Source organism: Phyllostomus discolor, chromosome 2, assembly GCF_004126475.2.
Source record: "Phyllostomus discolor isolate MPI-MPIP mPhyDis1 chromosome 2, mPhyDis1.pri.v3, whole genome shotgun sequence".
Classification (NCBI taxonomy): Eukaryota; Metazoa; Chordata; class Mammalia; order Chiroptera; family Phyllostomidae; genus Phyllostomus; species Phyllostomus discolor.
In genome coordinates this window covers 73,581,661-73,602,652 of record NC_040904.2, presented here as the reverse complement: position 1 = coordinate 73,602,652, position 20,992 = coordinate 73,581,661, and the positions used below count along the sequence as shown (strand labels likewise).

The 20,992-nt window shown below is 33.5% G+C and overlaps 1 protein-coding gene across 2 annotated transcripts; it reads left to right on the top strand.

The window, feature by feature from the left end:
• Positions 1-1,961: 1,961 nt before the first annotated feature.
• POU1F1 (POU class 1 homeobox 1) lies at positions 1,962-17,138 on the top strand. 2 transcript variants are annotated; one of them, XM_028504957.2, is made up of 6 exons: positions 1,962-2,106; positions 4,976-5,047; positions 12,530-12,754; positions 14,821-14,985; positions 15,777-15,837; positions 16,728-17,138. In XM_028504957.2, exons 1-6 carry the CDS (start codon positions 1,962-1,964, stop codon positions 16,936-16,938), a joined length of 879 nt encoding a protein of 292 aa, XP_028360758.1. In that variant the 3' UTR covers positions 16,939-17,138. The 2 variants fall into 2 exon arrangements, with proteins under 2 accessions (XP_028360758.1, XP_028360757.1); XM_028504956.2 differs by having other exon boundaries at positions 4,898-5,047.
• Positions 17,139-20,992: the final 3,854 nt, after the last annotated feature.

The window sequence follows — 20,992 nt, the reverse complement described above, 5'->3', positions numbered from 1 at the left end:
TTTTAGATAGCATAGTAATTCCAGTCAGGTTTTATGATACTCTTCATTATCTATCATTTGGCTGATATATTTCACCAATATATTCCAATGATTCTAAATAATAATACCAAAATTATTAGGGGAAATTTTCAGGTGCTATTCTTTCTGTATATCATTTACTTAATTTTTAAGATATGCAATGCCCAATAAACTTATTTCTATTTAGTTTTGTTAGCAAATTCTTTTTTTAAACACACTGGAAAAGTACTTTTTGAATATGTGAAGTTCTGAAAAGTTATAAGAATTCTGCAAGAGTAAGATCATTATTTATTTTTTTTTAAATTTTATTTATTTATTTTTAGAGAGGGAAGGGAGGGAGAAAGAGAGAGAGAGAGAAACATCAATGTGCAGTTGCTGGGGTCATGGCCTGCAACCCAGGCATGTACTCTGACTGGGAATCAAACCTGCGACACTTTGGTTTACAGCTCGCACTCAATCCACTGAGCTATGCCAGCCAGGGCAAGATCATTATTTTTGATTACCTATAATCTCCTCTCATTAGAGAAGACTAATAAGGCTTGAAAATATGGAAAAATGTGTCATTTTAAAAATAACTATTTTTGAAGCAATAGCTAATGATTGGGGCACCAGTATTTTTTTGTAAAATACCAATTGGGTTATTAAGAAAACATTTAAGTTTTACGAAACTACCTTCTTCTCAATATTAACATTAAATTAACACAAAACAACCAAATTGGAATATTCCAAAATATTAATGTTTAAAAAATTCTAATGAAGCATGGCCCTTGCTTAGGTCAGCAATATCCATCAATGCTTGTCAGTTTACTTCTGTTTGCTATCTTACTCCTAGTGTACATTTTTTAAAAGTGTCACATTTATTCACTTATATACTGAAACCATGATCATTGCAAAATCTTGATGCTGATATTTATCTTCAAATCAATTGTTTGTAGTGTATTGGTTTTTTTTCCATTCTCATACATTGTGAATCTATTCTGTATATGAAGTTGCACCCAGTGCTACCATGGTTACTACCAGCTCGGGAGCAGAATGGTTAAGTGCAGAGGCTTGGGCATGGTCCGGTGTAGAGAGGATGGTATGGTGTATGACTCAGGCAGTTGTTGTGAGATTTGCGTGGCATAACTGGGGAAAGTGCCTAGATCTCACCAGCATACAGTAAGAGCCTACTATATATTCATTTTTGAATGAGTAAGTTGAAATCAAGGGAGAGATACTATCACTCATGTTCATCTTCTCTACAGATTACTGTAATTTTATTCAATGTTTTTTCATTTATAATATTATAAAAATTAAATTGGTTTTCATTGTTTTTAAAAAATGTATCACTGCATGAATTAGTAGTTATAGATTCATTCTTATATTTATTTAGTCTTCTATACTTTCAATTTATATTTAAATACTTAAATATTCATAATTTCTCAAAAGTATGTAGCATATTCTCTTGTCATTTTGCAAGTTTAATGGAAAGTTATCAAAAAAGAAAAAATCTCATATATATAAATTTGTCATTTTTTAGTGACGAAAAGACCCTTATTTTTCAATTTATTGAAGCATTATTTTTTGAGGGACACTTTTTTTAAGTTTTCGATTTCTTTCTAAAAGGTCTGAATTACTAAAGTTGTGAAAAAAAGTTTCAGATTTCTCCCTTCCTTTCAATCTATACCCCATAACCAGCTTTCGTCTCCCGCGTGGATTATGTTTGAGTTAGAAGGAAGGCAGTTCAGACTGATAAAGCAATACCCCTGGGAAAAGATGATTAACATGTATAAAGGGATTTCCCTGCAGTATAAATGCCAGCACGCGCCCTCTTGGGGCTTCAGAGCCTTCCTGATGTATATATGCAGGTAGTGAGACTTGAAACAGCCCTTTGAGACAGTAATATAATAAAACTCTGATTTTGGGAGCAACAGTTCTCTTCCTTTTTCTACTCTCTTGTGGGAATGAGTTGCCAACCTTTTACTTCGGCTGATACCTTTATACCTCTGAATTCCGAGTCTTCTGCAACTCTACCACTGATAATGCATCACAGCGCTGCCGCCGAGTGCCTACCGGTCTCCAACCATGCTACCAATGTGATGTCCACAGGTACTGACTCTGGTAACAGTCTGCAGGTGGCTGGGCCTAAGGATTTCAGAGTATATTATTTGAATCTTGTTAGTTCAGAATCTCTTTGTTTCTTTTATTTCCCCCTTCAGTTTAATATATTTTAAGTTAAATATAAAGGATATTGAAGAAGTCAAAATGTCTAAGAAACTTTTCAAGAAATATTAATACATGTAGCAATTTAAATTATTTCTAGTTTAATTATAAAGATGTGTTTTTTACACAATTAAACAGTGAATTGGGCCAATTTTAATCCAAAAATTATTTTAATGAAAAGTTTATGGGTAAAGAGCCAAACTAAAGAAATAATCTAAAATAATTTAGTGTTTTAAAGGTGTAACTTCTTTAACTTACAAATTTATTTGGTTTTTAGATAACATTTACTACAATTCTAAAATCAGCCAAAATACCTCATAGTAAACACAATTAAATGACTCCCAATAACAACAAAAATGCATGTCAAGAAGTAAACTAATTAAATAAGTTTAATAAACTTACCTTTTTAGCATAATTCAAAACTCAAAAATGAAAAGTAGAAGCAATATATAACATTTAGAGCTAAGGAACTGTGTTAAATTTTCTCAAGTCTGCATTCTGAAGAGAATTCAACCTCTAACCAAGTTTTAATTTTTTTATGTAACTTTCCTAAATAAAAATTAAACTTGAGAATTCAAATATATTGACTTAAACACAATTTTGTAACATGTTTTGCAAAACCATAATTCATTCTTTAACTATGCAGTAACAAATAAAATGTTTTAAAGTAGAATTATAAAAAGACTAAATTGAGTTGAATAAATTTCTTCTATTAAATAACAATATACTATATTTATTTTCCACTTGTTTTGAAAGCAATTGAAATAGGAGATAAATTTTATACATTTAGAAGTCAAAATTCTAGTTGATAAATTCATATTATGATTTAAATTATTTAGGCTTTATCTTTTATTATAATTAGGCAGTTTACAAATATATGTATAAATTCAGCATTAATCTTTAGCTGGATTTTAAAGAATATAGATTATATAGCTAGATTTTGGTAAAGTCATTAATGTTGAGATTTTTTTCACTTACCTAAGAGTCTTTTAACTTAATTTAAAAGGTAATATTGAAAGTACATGCAAACATTTAAAAATATATAATAAAATATTTTACCAAAAATATGTGCTATAAAAATTTAAACTATCACATAGCTAATTGTATATTTTTAATAATAAAGCTTTCTATAAATAAGAGCTGAGGAGAATAATGCATTGTTTGTTTAATTTATTGTGTGTGAATATTATTTCAGAATGGAAATATTTAGAATTGAATTAATGATTTAACTACTTTAGGCTCAAAACCCCATTTACTTATTTTTTAAATGTATTTTTAAATAAATAAATGATATATTTAGTAAATTAGCCTATCCTTTATCCATCTTCTCAAAATCATAGAAACAAAATATGTTTAAACTTTGTAAATTTAAAAAAAATATGAGTAAAAATGACTTAAAGATATTTTAAATGATAATAACATTGCATTTATATTTTTTTCATCAAATCATAGTCATTTGTCCAAATAAGGAACTAGAAATAATGGGTATAATAAGAACAATTGAGTATTTAATGTTTTTCATTTACTTGTTTAATTTTGAAATGCATAACAAGGTTTTTATGTATAATGATAATGCAAAATTACTTTAATTCTTTCTACATGTCAGTTATAAAATGAAAATTTATACAGATATTTTAAAATATTAAACATTGTTCTATAGTTAGAGAAAATATGTTTTATTTTCTGAAGAGACCTCATGGTTTTAGTCGCTATCATATCTCTCAACATTTTCAAAGGATTCAAATTCTCTACTTTTTAATATCTCTTGAGTTTGTTCAAGAGGATATAATTATATTATATTTATGAAAAGCCAACACTATATTCAGGATATGAATGAGAATAAGAAAATTAAATAAATGAGGAAACATTGGCTAGAGATTTTATTGTCAATAGTCCATGCTTTTAGTCATCTTGGTGATTCATGTTTAAAGCCTGATTTTAAAAATCTTAGTAATTTAAATTTGCTTTTAAAATACACATTGATCTCATAAGGTATGTTAACTATGAACAAGCTTGTGTTTGTACACTATTCTCAACCTTTATAGACATTGCCACTCCGCAATCAACTTACTCTTTGACCTGCTTTATCATTAGAATTGTTAAATGGATTGCGTGCATGCAGAAACTTACCACCTCAGGGTTTCATCATCAACATAAATACATCATATATTGTCAAGGTATTTTCACAAACCTCTAAATTTAACAGGATTTTTATGAGGAGCCTAGTTGCTCTACCATTTCCTCTTTGATGGAAGAAATTTGTTAGGAGAATAAGCAAAGTAAAGAATGTCCAAGAGTTGATTTCGGTATTCATTCTTCCAGAGAAAGACCACTTTGTAATATCATGTTATATAAGGATTTTAAGAGACTATTCCTCTAGTCAGTTTGTTGCAATGATTATATTGAGTGGAACCTACAAGAATTCTGCGGTTCTCAATTAGCCAAGGTCTAAACTGGCCAGTCATCCCCTCACAGTGTATAGGACTATCAGTGAAGGCTCTGCTCCACTTCGATGACTTACAGTCTCATTAGTGGAGATAAGCTTAACCACTAGTTTTAACTTACTCAGAGAACTTCCCCCAAATGAGAACAAACAATTGCATGTAAATTTAAGAATCATATAAATGTGTATTTTTGAAATGAAAGTGTCTTCAATCCTCATACATTTTCTTACCAGTCCCGTCTGTTTTGTCTTTGATCCAAACTTCTACATGTTTGCATACATATTTCTCGGTGACAATGTTGGGAAATACAGCAACCGGACTTCATTATTCTGTTCCTTCCTGTCATTATGGAAACCAACCATCAACCTATGGAGTGATGGCAGGTAAGAAAAATTGTCTTTAAATATTGAGTTTGGAGAAACTTAGATGAATTTCCTGGGCTTGAGAGAATCTTGATCAGAAATTTGCATACATTTCTTTTCTGGATAAATAAATCATCACTAGATCAAGACTACTTATTTACCAATGCTCATATGGGGCACTGCGAGCATATTTCTTAAGGAAGAGAAAAATATGACCAAAGGGATCCATTCATTACAAAACTCGTGACTTAATTTTAGACCAGAGAAAACATTTTAATGGTTTAATATTTCAACGGTTTAAATTTTGTTATGCCTCATTTTTTTAGATATCTTTTATCTTTTATATTTACAACTTCAGGGAGAGAAATATTATGGGTGACAATAAGTACTAAGGCTCTATGTGAGAATACAAGTGCATGTGTATGTGCGTGCACACACTGTGTCATACTGAGAGGGGAACTTTGGATAAAGTAATCGCATATTAGGAACATTTTTTCTTGTGTTTTGTTATCCAGAATAAGTAATGAAAAAGTCAAACATAGATTTATGCCTATAAATTTGGAAAAAATTAAACAAATAATTGAATTTACCAATCTTTAATTTCTCAGAATTTCTCTGTTTAGAACCAAGTGAAACATTAAAAGTTTAAAAATATAATATTCCAGAACTAATCATCTTCTCTTACATTCTGTGAAAGCAGCTCTCTGAATAAGCTAGTATCATCACCTTTATGGAAACGAAGACTGATGTTCTTAAAGATTACCTATACATTCTAATGTTTCTTTTTAATGATTAAGAAATAAGGAAAGCCATATATTTTTCTTTCCCTTTGAAAACTGATAATTTATGATTCAGACACTTAGTAGTTAATCCGTATTCCTGGTTAATGAGAACACCCCTCACTGATGATGAACTACTTTCATTATAAAATAGTAAAATGATACGCGTTTAACCACCAGAGGTGCAGGTAGAACGCTTTTGGTGGCCTCCACCACATTTTGATTATGAAGATGGGAAACGACAAGCACGCTGCTTGGCGCGCTGCTCTTCTGGAGGAGAGGCCTTGCTTTTCATTCACAGTGATTCCCTTGGAGTCAGGTGCAACTTAATGTGCCCTCAAAACCCAGCAACAGGCAGCAGCAGATTGAGGTTAGCCCAAAGGTCAAATCAGTCACAGACCAAATACTTTAAAATGGTTTTTGCTACCCCTTTCCTTCCCACTGATCTAGGCCAGAGCTGAGGGCCTAGTGAGTTCCCAGCTGCCCTGAAATTCTAACATCCTACAGTTTCCAGGATTGGAGCAAACAGGCTCAGGCAGCCTAGGTCGTGCTGGCTCAACTTTCCTGGCAGGCACTCAACAAACCCACAGGGGCCCCTGGAAAAGCCCTTTAAAATGATTCAAAGGCTGGGCGACAGCAAAAACAAAACGTTAACCTAAGATTTGGAAATATCGCTGTAGTCTTAAAACAAAATTAAGTATGTTGCCGAAAGAAAAACTCACCACAGCAAGCATATAAATTATATTTGAACTATTTTTTTTAGAATAATATCATTAAAATGTGATATGCTTTCTAATTTGTTAGAATGTCATTATTTTGACATATTCAGTATTAGCATTTGTATCACAGCAGAGTTGACTCAGAGAATCTGAGCTCTCCTGCCTTTATCCCTAGAGATGCTACACAAATTGAGTAATAAAACACGAGGATTCACAAGTAAGATTGCAAAGGTATAAAATACAGGAGAGAAACCTAGTTATATCATTTGAATTTTCTGAGTAGTCTTAAGACATTCATCAAATCACACAATCCACAGACATTTCTTATCATCAGGAACAAAGACAGGTTCACTGCCACATACTCCATACAAAAGTGAAGCTACAGAAAGCACTATATTTCAAAGGAAGCAAAATTGCTATATTTTTAAAATAATTTTTATTGTATTTTTTTATTACCATTTAGTCACCTTATGTTCCCTTCCTCTCTGCAATCACCACACTGTTGTCCATGTCCATGAGTCCTTTGTCCTTTTTCGCTCAATCCCTCCACACTGTACCCCCCCACCTTACCTGTCACCTGCTAATGTGCTTATCTATTACCCACACTCTGATGCTTACATTAAGTTTGAGCATTTCATTACATTAGTAACCCACCGAAAAAGAAAAGCTATAGCTAATATTTTGTTAAAGTTAATAGGGCCGAATTTAATTACAGGTTAATTCACTGTACCTCATGATCCAGGTGTAGGCATACCAAAAAGATTAACTAATTGGGAGCAATGAACTAGCTGCATTATGAAATAATTATGAACTCTGTTGAAGTCATTTAACATCTCTGAGTTTCAATCTCTTCATATTTAGGTTGTGTGGGTACCTCAAGTTGATTAGAGTTGAGTTGTGGCTCAGGTTTAGCAACTCAACCCATCTTTCTCCTTTGATCTTCTCTTTAGATACACTTGCGACTATATTCCTTCTTCTGTCTCTTCTGAGAATTTAGATAATTCAACATCCTACAGTGTAGATAAAAGCAACCAGTGAATTATAAATGCTATTCAAAATCTCATTTAGTTAATCACAAAACAAAACAACAGCAAACATCCGTAAAACTTTGGTTTTTGAGTACCTGAGATTGTTTCTGTTTTCCAGTTTCCTATGCTGGGTGAGAGTTAGGAAACAAGCTCAGTGGACGGTTCACCCTGCCCGCCCACCTGCGGAAACTGAGCAAATCATCTACGTGGTAATGAATGTTTAACCCAGCTGGATTATATCACATGTTGGCCAAACCAAGACCTAATGTGACAGTCCTTGTTTAAAAATTAATTTTAAGAGAAAAGCAAAATAGCTGAGGTTTGGGAATCAACCAAGAAAATGAATGTCCATTTTTTTTTAATGAGAAGTAGAGAATAAGAGAAAAAATTACTGTGGCTGAAAATGCCCACTTCTTGTGGACTAATACAAACGGCAACAGAAATCAGTTTGTTAGCTGACAGAGAGAAATAGCCTATTTTGAAGTCCATCTCTTCATTCTCAAATTTTCTTTTTTTTTAATTCTGAAGATCTTTTTCCTCCGAATCATAAAGGGCCTTGCACTAGCCATGACCTAATGTATTTTTCCTGTTCTTTAATTAGGCTCTGTCTCAACTACTCAGCTTGGTGGTCGTAGCAGGAAAGCAGCTATAAGCAATATGTAAACAAATGGGCATGGCTGGTTTTGAATAAACCTAACTTACAAAACCAGGCAGAGGCCCTCTGTTGTATATGGAAAGGATTTACCAGTACACAAAAGAGAAAGGTCACAACTCAAATTTATGACTTTCTTCACATTGTCATGCATGAGGAACAAAAGAAAATAAATAGAACTATTTAAATGCATATTCCTGGGTATGTCTACAGCAAGGCACAGTATTTTGCTTTGTCTCTTTACTTCACGTTTGTTCTTTTAAGGCTTCAAGGCCATTACCTCAGAGGCACTGCTGGTTAGTATGTGTCAGAGCCACATGCCGCAGAACGGCAATTTGCCCCATCCCATGGTCCGTTGAGCCAGTGTCCTGCAAGGCGGGCCAGACCTCTGCCTCCCCATTGCCTGCTTTAAAGATTCACCTGTGTCCTCCCACCTCCACCACACAGAAATACACAGAGAGCAATCCAGTGAGGCTGTAGGGGATTCATTTGCAATGTGAAAATAGACTTTGGGCTGTGAAGAAGATGCAGATGTTTCCAAGCTATTTAGGTGAGCACTTGTCTAGACTGACAGAAAACTTTGCTTTATTGACGTTTGGGAAGTTGAATATGTGACTCGCTGCTGCACATGAGTCACAGCATCTTTTGTCTTCTCCCCTTTCCCCCTTTCCACTAATCCAGGCTTTAGAAAGATTTTAAAAATGTCGTGCCAAATATGCCATACCAATCTCCCACCAGTCTCCCCCAAATATGGGATCAGGTAATAAAAACTGCAGTGTTTTTGGCTGTACTTATGACTCATTATAAATTTCTGTTTAGGGTTAGTTCCAGAAAAACTGTGTCCCTGTGGATAATTGTGGAAATGTTCACTTAGTGAAAAATAAAAACTTATCACATGTGTTTTCCTTTTTGTTCTGGGTGCCTAGCCTTTGAGTATTGTGCTTCCTATGCACTTTTCACAGACTCATGATCAAGTTTATTTTCTAAATGTCTATTTTTGCAGACCACTTATAATATATAAAATACTCTTAATTTTTTCTGGAACTAGAGATACCCACTTCTAATATTTTAATAAATAATTATAGTAGTTTTGTTTGAAAGTGTTTGTTTTAATGTAGCCCAATGTGTTTAAACTGTAGAAGTTTTTATAAGAAAGAATTTAATTTACCTGAGTATAGATGAGGCAATTATTTTGATGTGGTTTATTGCAATGTTCATTGGACTTCAGTTCTAGTTTCAACTGTATAGTTAATTCATTGTGGCACCCAAGGAAAGTTATTTAACTTCTTTTTACCTAAGTTTCCTACATTTTAAATTGTGGTAAAAAATCATATTCTTCCTTTATCATTTGTTTATATATGGATAAGAAAATGGCAGCACAGAACAAAGAGCCACAGAAAATTTGCAGCAGTGTGTGACAAAGATCAGCAACAAAAATTGAATAATCAAGATTGCTAACAAATTCAGGTCTCATGGTATCTCATGTAAAAGATATGCAAAAAATTACCTGTGTAAAATAAACATAATTCAACGTAGGTTAAGTGAGTTATCTGAAGCAGCAGTACCCACCCTCTGGGGCTGGGTGGTGGACAAGTCCTGTCCCACCTGTTATGAGCCCAGCAACAAGCAAAGCTCAACTGAGCTCTGCCTCCTGTCCTACCTCCAGAACCCCATCCACAATGGGGGAATGAGGCTCACCTGAGCTCCAGGTCCCTGCCGCCCCCAGGTCCTTCTTCCATGAAATAGGTTCATGGTGCCAAAAAGGTTGGGTACTTCTGAAAAATACCTTAAAATATATTAGATATGCAAAATGTAACAGTGGCCTCATTTTTTGTCTCTGCTTTGACTGTGTTTCAGAGTATTTTATCATTAAGTGCATTATGTTGCATTTGAAATTGCTGAATGATGAAAGAAGATTGTTTTATATATAAGAATCAACTCTAAAACACTAGTGAAAGAAAAGTCTTGAGATAAATGATAAGTAAATGCTAAGTAAATGCTAAACTAAATGTGATCAGTTTTCTTATGTACTAGTCTTTCTTTTACTTTAACTAGCAAAAATCTAAAACTAATAGAAAGCTAAAAATTAACCCCCAAATGAATAATCATTTTCAAAAATAAACTATATAATAAATTCAACATTGATACAATTGTGTTTAAAGTTTTTATCTGGTCTGATCAGTTTAACATCCACTAAAACATTAATTAGAGGACTAACTGACTTTTTGAAAAGTAAAACTTAATAATTTTGATTTGTAAAAGTAACATGAAGTTTTCTAGACATGAATGTTTTCTTTCAAATATTTTTAATACCTGTGAAACAGCCTAATTGATTTTATGCTTTTTGTTTAATCTTTCACGTATATGTTTACTTTGCTTCAGAAAAAGAATATAGTCTATTGGATAAGGGTCTGATTTATAATTACATATTCTTCATAAACAAGCCAACAGTATGCTGACTTACAGTATTCTTTACTCATTAGATATTGATATATTAATATAAGATCTATATATTCTGGCAAAATACATTATTACTCATGTCTTTGACTTGTGGGTATATTTATGAAGATATTATAAGTAGCATAAATTTGATGTATATTTTCAACATTTCCAAGATGATTATTATATATATTCGGTAGTAATTTATTTTTGGTTTAAATATTTATTTATATTCATAACAAAAATGATTGATTACTGAATATTTATATCAAAATGTCTTGGATACATATGTCATTTAACATAAATTGAAGTGAACTCTCTACCAATTAAAATGTAATGGACTAATGAAGAAAACAAAATGTTTGGGAATTTGACTATTATCTCTCACCCATGCCCCCCAAATGAGATAGTATCTTCTCTACTAATAGATAATAAAGTTTGGAAGCAATTAAAAATTCTGTAGATATTTTATTTTTTTGTGATTTATTTTTTAAACCACTCAATCAACACAGTACCCTATTACTCATGGGTGATTACCTATCATATCTAGAACTGAACTCTTCCTTGACATTTTTCTTCCTTTATAGCATCATTTATGGCATGAACTTGGGACATAGTATGTTTACAGAAACACAGCAATTGTACATCAGCACCTTAACAGTATTAAAGGACTTATATACAAGTCTACAGGCATTGTAGTGATGGTGCCTGCTGGGTTCCCCACCCACAGAGCCAATTGTCTGTGGTCTCTCCGCCTGGGAAGAGACGGCTCAGTCAAGTGAGTCAAGACTGGGGTGTCCATCTTTGCGCCTGCCCTCTAAGAGACAGTAGGTCTACGAGGACCCCTTGCGGCCAGTTCTTGCAGGAATCTGGGGCAAGAGTCCCAGGTTTGCCTATGTCCAGGTCTTACCAGTAGGCTAGTATAACAAATTCCATTAAAATTCTGTGTGCATACTTTAAAAATTATCAAAAAATGATTTCATTATATTGAATACTTTTCAAAAAATCTTGTTGACTTTTTAATAGAACTTTAAACATTACTTTTTGTTCATATCTATTCACTCCTCAAATATATTTAAATCACATTAATGTACTGTATGTTCTTATAATTCTTTTTCCCTATGTTAAATTTTTAAAAGACACGATTATTTCCCTTTGAAGCTAAGCATTTATTGGTAAAAGTGAAGCTTCTAAATATTGTAAAATCAATTTTCTGATCCTTAGAAAATTTTCCAGTATAGCACTTATGAGACTTGATTTTAAAAAACATCACAGATTATGTGTTCAATGAATTAAGAAAATAGAAATCAAAATATACATTCTGATGAACAAACTCAACTAACAATCACAAGAGAGACAGACTCATAGATGGAGACCAGATGAGAGCTGGTAGACGTGTGGCTTAGAGAATGGAGGGACTGAGCAAAAAAGAAGGACTCATGGATGTGGACAACGGTGTGATGATTGCTGGGGGTGGGGGTTATAAGGGGACTAAATGGTAATGGAAAAAAGTACAATAAAGATTAAACTTTAAAAATATATATATGCTCTGCTTAGAGTTGAACCTCAGATTCCTAGAAATGGGCAACTTTAATAGAAAAAATGATGGAAAACTTACACTTCTGAGAGAACTTGCTTATTTTTATTGTTTATTTTAATTATTTCAATTCCTTTGGCATTATCTTAGTTTTTGCTTTTCTAGGGAAGGTGGGAAATAAATAATCACATTTATATTAAGCTGCTCACACTTTAGAAGACTAATTGTCAGTTTACCTTTTAGAATGGAGACTGGTTATAGCAAAATAATGGGCTCTAACAGGCAAAAACCCTCGGCTGTATAGAAATAGGGGTACCTACAAATGGCCTTTTCCTTTCTTTATTCACAGGCAGTTTAACCCCTTGTCTCTATAAGTTTCCTGACCACACCCTGAGCCACGGCTTTCCGACCATGCACCAGCCCCTCCTGGCAGAGGACCCCACAGCTGCTGATTTCAAGCAGGAACTCAGGCGGAAAAGTAAATTGGTTGAAGAGCCCATAGACATGGATTCTCCAGAAATTCGAGAACTTGAAAAGTTTGCCAATGAATTTAAAGTGAGAAGAATCAAATTAGGTATGTGCTTTTTAAGAGCAATGTGCCACACAACTTGGTCTTCGGGTCCTGACTATAATACTGATCAATCTCTTTTACTCTGCTCAAAAGCCCAAGACAGTTCTCAGTCTACAGATCTCTACCGTGGATTTAAGTTCGTCCAAGTGTGACACTCCTACACAAACCTCTATTTCTTTCTAAACTTTTCATACCCTCAATACATAGATGTTCAAGTTAATGGCATTCATTCTCAACTTAACTACCTCAAAATTAGTTTCAAAGTGCCCCGTTTTCTCTGTATTTTCTTTGAATTTTTGAATAGATGATACATCCATATTATTTAAAGACATAAAAGAATATAAATAAAGTGTATTCCTTCTGCTTTGTCTTTCCTACTATTCAATGTTGTTAGTTTCTTGTGTAACCTTTTACAGATATTATAATATATAAGCAAATACATATATTTCTTCATGCAGATTTTTTTTAAAAAATAACTATGTTGAGGAGCTTTCCATATCCATTTTTAGAAACCTTTTTTTTAATGGATCTCTTATATTCCATTTTACATTTTATTTAACCAATCCCCTACTGATGATAAATTTATGTGGTCTCCAATATTATTTTGTTAAAATCAATATTACAATAATAAACTTCATAAATGTCATTTTGTACCTATGCAAATGTATGTGCAGGAAAACTGTTAAAAGCAAAATTGCTTCATCAGAGTGCACATACTTATAATTTTGATAGATGCCAAATATGTCCATGTACACATTGTACCAAATTTTGCTGCCATCAGAATGCCTCTTTTGCCATCAACCAGAAAGCAATATCCATTGAGGCAGGAGTTTTTTGCTGGTTGTTGATTTGTTTGTTTGTTTGTTTTTGTTTTCTCCTTAAGGACATCTCCTGTGCACTTAGAACAGTGACTGACAAATAGAATAAATAAATAGTTGTTGAGAAAAAATATGTGCTTAATCTTTTGTATCTTTGCAAATCAAACAGGTCAAAGTCATATCTCATGGTAGTTGCATATCCAATTTCTCGTCTGAGTGAAGATTCGAGTGTTGTGTTAGGTGTTGGGCAGTCACCTGTAATTTCATTTCTGTGGATTTTGTGTTCATAGCCTTTGCTCACTTTCTACTGAAAAGTGTTTCATCATAAAACAACTGCAACAACTAATCTTGATTTAAATTCATGAAGTAGTGAATTTTTTAATGGATTGAAAATTATAGTTCAAACTTCTGTACTTGTGGAATGAACCATAAGTTATTTGGTAATAAAATTTATTGATGAGTATCATATGCAACCACTTTATGAATACAGGTATATAGCCGTAGGCCCTAAATTAATGTGTAGTTGCTATATGCAATAAACATAGCAGTAAGCAATTTATAACATTCATTTTATGTTTGGTATTTATATTGTTGTGAATGTTTATAATTTGATATTGATGGTTCCTAGCAACTTGTACAGTAACAATGTCCAGGACAATCAATGAGCATCTTTGCCAGGAGATAGAAGCATTACCAAATGAGGTAATAAATGTGTTTGGATGTGTAAATAAAATGGTGGGTGATCAAAGTCTCATAATAAACATGGGAAACAAAGAAAGTTAAGGATAATTTTTAGTTTTACTTGGTACCCTTCAACAATATAGTTGATTTTTTCACTCTTACAGTTGAGATAAAAATATTTATGATATAGTACCATATATGTTATGCATTATATTAAATATACTATTGCCTTGAGCATATATCATGAGATATTTAATAATAATACCATAGAGTACAAGAATGTTTAAGTATCTGATGATACAGCTATACAATTTGACTAAATACTGTGAATGGCAGGAGTTCCCATATGAATTATTTTGACATGTAGAAAAAATAATTAACTAGAAGGAATATTTTTTTTAAATACTGGACAATTTTACAGTGAACCTTACAAAATAATTCTAAATTTCCAACAAATATAGGCTTAAAAGCAGTACTGAACAAAGAAAGATACACAGATTTATGCAATACTGGACCAAAATGAATGCTTCTTGAAAGCCGAAGCTAATGGTCTTTACTGTCCCTCCACAGGATACACCCAAACAAATGTTGGGGAGGCCTTGGCAGCTGTGCATGGCTCTGAATTCAGTCAAACAACTATCTGCCGATTTGAAAACCTGCAGCTCAGCTTCAAAAATGCATGCAAACTGAAAGCAATATTATCCAAATGGCTGGAGGAAGCGGAGCAAGTGGGAGGTACTGAAGCTGTGTCTCGGAAGGCTCTGTGATGGTTTAACCTAAAAATAGTGGCTTCTATTGGTGGGATTAACAATAAAGTGAGAGGTTTGAGGTTTAGTTTAGTTTTTCTTCTTTAAGATAAAAAAAAATAACTGTCTTATTTCATCACACTGAAAGGAAAGCTAATTCAAGCATAGGGATAAATTTACTGAGAAGGTAAATAGTGGAAGAATAAGTTGTATGAGGACAGCTTTCTAAGACAATGTGGCACAGGTGTGAAATGGTGAGATGAATTTTTAACACATTCAGATTTTCTTTCCTTTTGTTCTGTACTGTAGTGATTGTACATGCAATCATTTTTATAACCTTGTACTAGCCTAAACAGAGCATTTTCACACAGTAGTCTTCCAAGTGACTAGCATAAGCGATTGCCAAATGAGCAATTTAATGTGATAGAATTATCTACTCACACTAATATGTCAAGGCTGGATAAAGAGCAAGGTTTGAGAGTGTTTAGACCAAGAGAGGAAACAAAAGCAGAGTAGCGATATGATTTATACATAATTGTTTTTGAAAAGTTAATATTTCTATATTAACATTTTTTTAGATTATTTTATTGTTCAATTCCAGTTGTCTGCATTTCTATCTAGGGCTTGCAATATAAAATGGCATCAGTTGCAAAAAATTAAAAGAAAAATGTACAGTGATTTTATTTTGCATTGCTTTATAATGAACATTTCAAATCCAAATCCAGGTTTTGTTTTAACCCTACTGAGCTTCTGTAATTGTCCCTCTTTTTCCCATTACAGCTTTATACAGTGAAAAAGTGGGAGTCAATGAGAGGAAGAGGAAACGCAGAACAACTATAAGGTACGCTTTGGAGACAGTAAATGTTACTGGAGGAAGAAAAGGATATTTTACTAATAGAAATTGGTTTGTAGCTCAAATAGGTGCAACATAGCATACAAATGTAAGGTGAATATAGTCAACTGAATAAAAACAAGGTATGTGGAAAAAAGCATATTTTAATAACTTAATAGTGAAAAGCAGAGAGCTAGTAATTTTAAACAATTCTTGGAATAGTTCGTATTGTTAGATTCAAGAACACTTGTGCTCCACAAGTTTTGGATAAAGTAGAATCTGAACAATTACTTCTAAAAGTAGCGACTGTTTCTGTTGAAGTGTTAGATATAAGTCTTGCTCTGGCAATTTGGTATCTGTGTTATTAAAAATAACAAAACTAGTAATTAGTATTTTAGTTATTTTCAAGTCAAAGGCAACTTCTTGAAATTTAAACCAGAAAGATTGTTTGATCTTTTTGTAACGTCCATGAGGCTCACAGAGGAAATGCTAACATATAGGTTTTGTTTTGGTTGGTTGTTCACTGAACATTTCATCTATTGCATGGTAAACACCTTAAATGATTTCTGAGGAACTTGTAGAAATGCCTAGCAAAGTGTTCCTTCCTTCTCAGGAAGTCAGTGCCCTCTTGTGGTGAAAAGTGGGATAAACAAAGTCTGGGTTCCTCTCCTTTCTTCCTGTGACTCTGGTAATAAATGGTACCCTGAAAAAGACAAGCATCTAAAAGTATGACAAGTCATACATCTGTCTTTTTGAAGAGTTTTAAAAATGTTTTCAGAGTCTTTAAGTTTTGTCTTCATGTAAATATTTAGGAAATTCAACCTAACTTAATTCTGAACTGCCAAAAACTTAATATCACCCTCTCTACCCCCACCTGCCGCCCCAACCCCATCTCCCAGTATTGCTGCTAAAGGGGCTCTGGAGAGACACTTTGGAGAGCAGAGTAAGCCCTCCTCTCAAGAGATCATGCGGATGGCAGAAGAACTGAATCTCGAGAAAGAAGTAGTAAGAGTTTGGTTTTGCAACCGAAGGCAGAGAGAAAAACGGGTGAAAACAAGTTTGAATCAGAGCTTATTTACGATTCCCAAGGAAAATCTTGACTGCAGATAAAATTTCCTATTGTGTAATTGCAAGTTTTTCTACTGGTTATTCCTCTCTGTTCTCCAACAAACATGGAAATTAGTTGTTTGGTTGGCTTCAAAAATCATTTTACATCAATAACTTTTGCAGAAGCTTTTCTTTTCTACATTAAAAAATTCAATTTAAATTATTTTGATGAATTATTTTCTTTGAAATAATTCTCCAAAGCTGCATTGTACATTTAAACTAAAAGATACTAATAGTAATAAAACAATAATCTTTCCCTGATTGGTGTGGCTCAGTGACCAGAGAAAATCCAATTAGATAATTCCTTAACCAATGTCTTGCTTACCATCAGCTTTAATAGTTTGTTTGAACTCCAGTTTTACACTAAGAGCCAGAGGTGCCTTATCACATTTAGGAATAAATCTTAACCAGAAGTGACACCTCTGAAGCTAATACAGTTAGGGCATAGTGCCCAAAGAAATGTTTCAATAGAGATTTGCAGAAACATTAATTTATGACCTTTTATTCTTCCTAGGCATTCTTTTCTTGATGTTTAGCTATAGAAATATGCTTTTTTAATGGATCCTTAAGCCACAAATGGCTCTTCTGTAAACTGTGAGGGTACAGGGAAGATGTGTGCTTGTTTGCTGTTTTTTTCCAGTGCCTTGGAAAGCATTTGCTTATAGCAGGCATGAAATCTTTAATTTAATTGATTAATGATTTGTTCATCATTAAATGAAGGAAGGAGTGTACTGTTAATAATGCCTACAAACTTGAAGAGTGACTGACTAAATTTAACAATGTAATTTATTTTTAAAATCTCATAACCACAAAATTATCTGGGGTCCTATCAAAAAAGACTATCATTTTTTGTTTAATTAGAATATGATTTATTATTAATAAAGATTGATATATTATGCTTTTGAATTCAGGGAATTGTAGCTCAAGAAATATTTAATTTAGAAGAATGTACTTCCTTGAAACTTTCAAGTAGAAGCAAACTGTAATGTGATATTAATATCATATAGTGACATATTTTGCATTTTGAGTGTGAACCTGCTGGCAAAGTTTATCTAACTGATTTTATATAACGATAATGGGAATAATTATATCAAATTTTATGATTGATTTGGAATGCTTACTCAATAAATTATACTGTCCAGTCTCTTGCTTTTTGTAATATTGACAAAGACCAAGTATCACACAGGTTATAGTCTATGTAGATCACACATGTCTGTGCACCTACGATCAGCATCAATTAGATGACTAGAAACTTTGGTGTATTAGCAAGAACAAAGATTTTCGGTGGCCTGATCATTTATGCTTCAGTACAGGAGGTTTTAAGGCAATAAACATATAAAGGCTTTTCTTATTCAAGAGCAAATTTCAAATTATTCAGATACGTAGATGTCTAAATTCTGTCTCTGGATAGATCCCCCACTGAAAACATAAAGTGGTAAAGGGATTCTTTAATTTGCAAAAGGCAGTGTGGGATGCACATATACACATGCACCCATAAAAATACACATATTATGCATAGCTTTGAAACTTGAAAACAGAAGCAAAATGTAATGCAATATAAATCTAGGATAGTGGCTTTTTGCACTTTCAATATAAATCTGCTGGAAATGTTTAATCTGACTTCACATACAAACACAAGCATGTACAAAGGCTTAGATAATCATCACATATGTATGTTTCCTTCATTTCATATTATCAGATTCACCAATAAGGTCATTCTTTTCAAGTTTAGATCCAACTAGCATTGGGAACCAATTTCTGTCCCTAAAAGGAATTATTCTAAATCAATACTTAATATTAAAACAGCAATTATTTAGTCACGAGTTAGTTGTAAATGCACTGATACTTTACTATTAACTCATTTGTGTTATTAAGTTTTGAGATCAAATTTTCTAACTATATTATAGCCCTGGCTGGCATAGCTCAGTGGATTGAGCTCGGGCTGGGAACCAAAGTGTCCCAGGTTTGATTCCCAGCCAGGGTACATTCCTGGGTTGCAGGCCATAACCCCCAGCAACCGCACATTGATGTTTCTCTCTCTCTCTCTCTCTATCTCCCTCCCTTCCCTCTCTAAAAGTAAATAAATAAAATGTTAAAAAAATTTTCTAACAATATTATCTTAACTAGATACTGATCTTTTTTAAAAAATATAAAATGGTTTAATGATATTTAGAATCCTAAACACCAATGACAAATCTGTAACTTCCTGTGCAGTACCTATGTGTTCATTTCTTTCAAGAATAAATGCCAAAAGCTGACTTCAGCCATACAGCGCTTCGATCTGCTGTTTTTGTGAGCTCTTATGTATAAATTTTCAAAAATTCGGTAGAGTAGGGCATTAAAATGGAAAGACCTATTTGTCGCTTATGCTGATTGATACATTCAGCTTTACCTGGTAGTAGTTGACAAACTCAGAATTTACTTTTCCATCTCTAACGGTGGAAGAATTTGCATAGTTAAGTATTTTCAGTGATTGGGGATAGGAGGAAGTTGTTCAGGCTTTCAAGTTCTTGGGAAGGTGGTGGCGGTGGGGAAAGTGTGTGTGGTGTTCCAGCAGTAGGGTACCTGGAATTGGACTTCACAATCCTCAGGTGTCCTCTAAGGCAAATTTGACCCAATTGGCTCTTGAAGGAATTAAAGTTAGAAGTAGAGATTAAATCCCTTTTTGAGACTCAGCTTCTACAGAAAGGAAATTGGAAAGCTGTTTTCTTATTGCTACAAGCATGTATTCATGCAGAGTAATGGCATCATAGGAGAAGTCCTCATAGATCTTTTTTCAGACCTGAACACATACTATTTTACTGGGGAGAGTCTGAAATAGGATTATGTATTTAAATAGGCCCACAGGGATCAGGCTAGAAATGTGGCTTCTGGGGTGGTAAGGAATGTGCATATGGAGAAGGTGAGAATGCAGGCTTCTCCTAAAAGCATTCAAATGCAAATAATAAAATACACGTCATTGCATATCAAATAAGGTGAAGCCAGCTGGCTGCCAGATTCCCCTTTTAACCTATAGCGTCACAATCTTGAGCCCCTTGCCACCAGGCCTGGCCATAACCAGGTACTCCCCTCAGGGCAGTTCTACACATGATTATCTGACAGATGGTCATTTTATGTTTTCTAAGATTAGGTGCTATCATTAGTATTGATACTTTTGTACCATATTTCTACTTCTTTGATACTGTGAAATCTCCACCAGGTAACCGAATGCAACACTGGGCTGCTTCATTTTCAGTAACAGAAACTGCTACACTGTTCTGCTACTGTTAACCTGCTGTCTGAACAGAGTTGTTAAAAGAAACTCTTCTGCCAAAGATGGGAGGGAAGTTAGGGAACATTTTTTTTAAAGTTCAGTATTTTCATCAACATCAACGTGTAAAAATCCTTGTTTCCTAATCTTTAGGGACCAAAGAAAGTTTTATTTTTAGCGAAGGATATTATAACATTACAAAATTGTAGTGATTGTGAAAAGTGCCACTGAACACTTCATAAATGTAGTCAAATCAGAATGAGTCTACTTTCTTCTTTGGGTTCCCAAAGTCTTCTGTGGCATCGATGTTTGACTGAAATGGAATCACTAAAACTTGCCTGTTTAAAAAATATATTTTAAAATGTTTATCCCCTAAATATTTATAGGAAAGGAATTATAAGATCAAATTTCTTCTGAAACAACCTAATTCTTAGGCTCATTCCATTCACAACTGCCAATTATTATTAATTTTTTTTAGCGTAATGGCTTTTTATAACATATATTTAGAAATGTGGATTTTTTTTTAGGTTTTATTGATTGGTTTGGGGAAGGGAGGAAGAGAGGGAGAGAAACATCAATGTGAGACAGAAACCTGGATCAGCTAGCTGCCTCTCTCGAACGCACCTCCACTGGGGATAGAACCTGTAACCCAGGCCATGTGCATCAGGAATTAAACTGGCCTTTCTCTTTGTGAGACAGCGCCCAACCAACTGAGCCACACTGGTCAAGATCCACTGCTAATTCTTAGAAAGACAATTTTTTTGTTACAATATAAGTTGTAGAGTTATCTAATTTAATTTTTAAAAA

Bases quoted from the DNA above. Each gene is read 5' to 3' on its own strand.
- POU1F1 (XM_028504956.2), top strand. From the start codon at position 1,962: ATGAGTTGCCAACCTTTTACTTCGGCTGATACCTTTATACCTCTGAAT. The intron at 2,107-4,897 runs GTACTGACTCTG...TTTTCTTACCAG, and splicing joins TACCAATGTGATGTCCACAG to TCCCGTCTGTTTTGTCTTTG. The intron at 15,838-16,727 runs GTACGCTTTGGA...CCCATCTCCCAG, and splicing joins AAACGCAGAACAACTATAAG to TATTGCTGCTAAAGGGGCTC.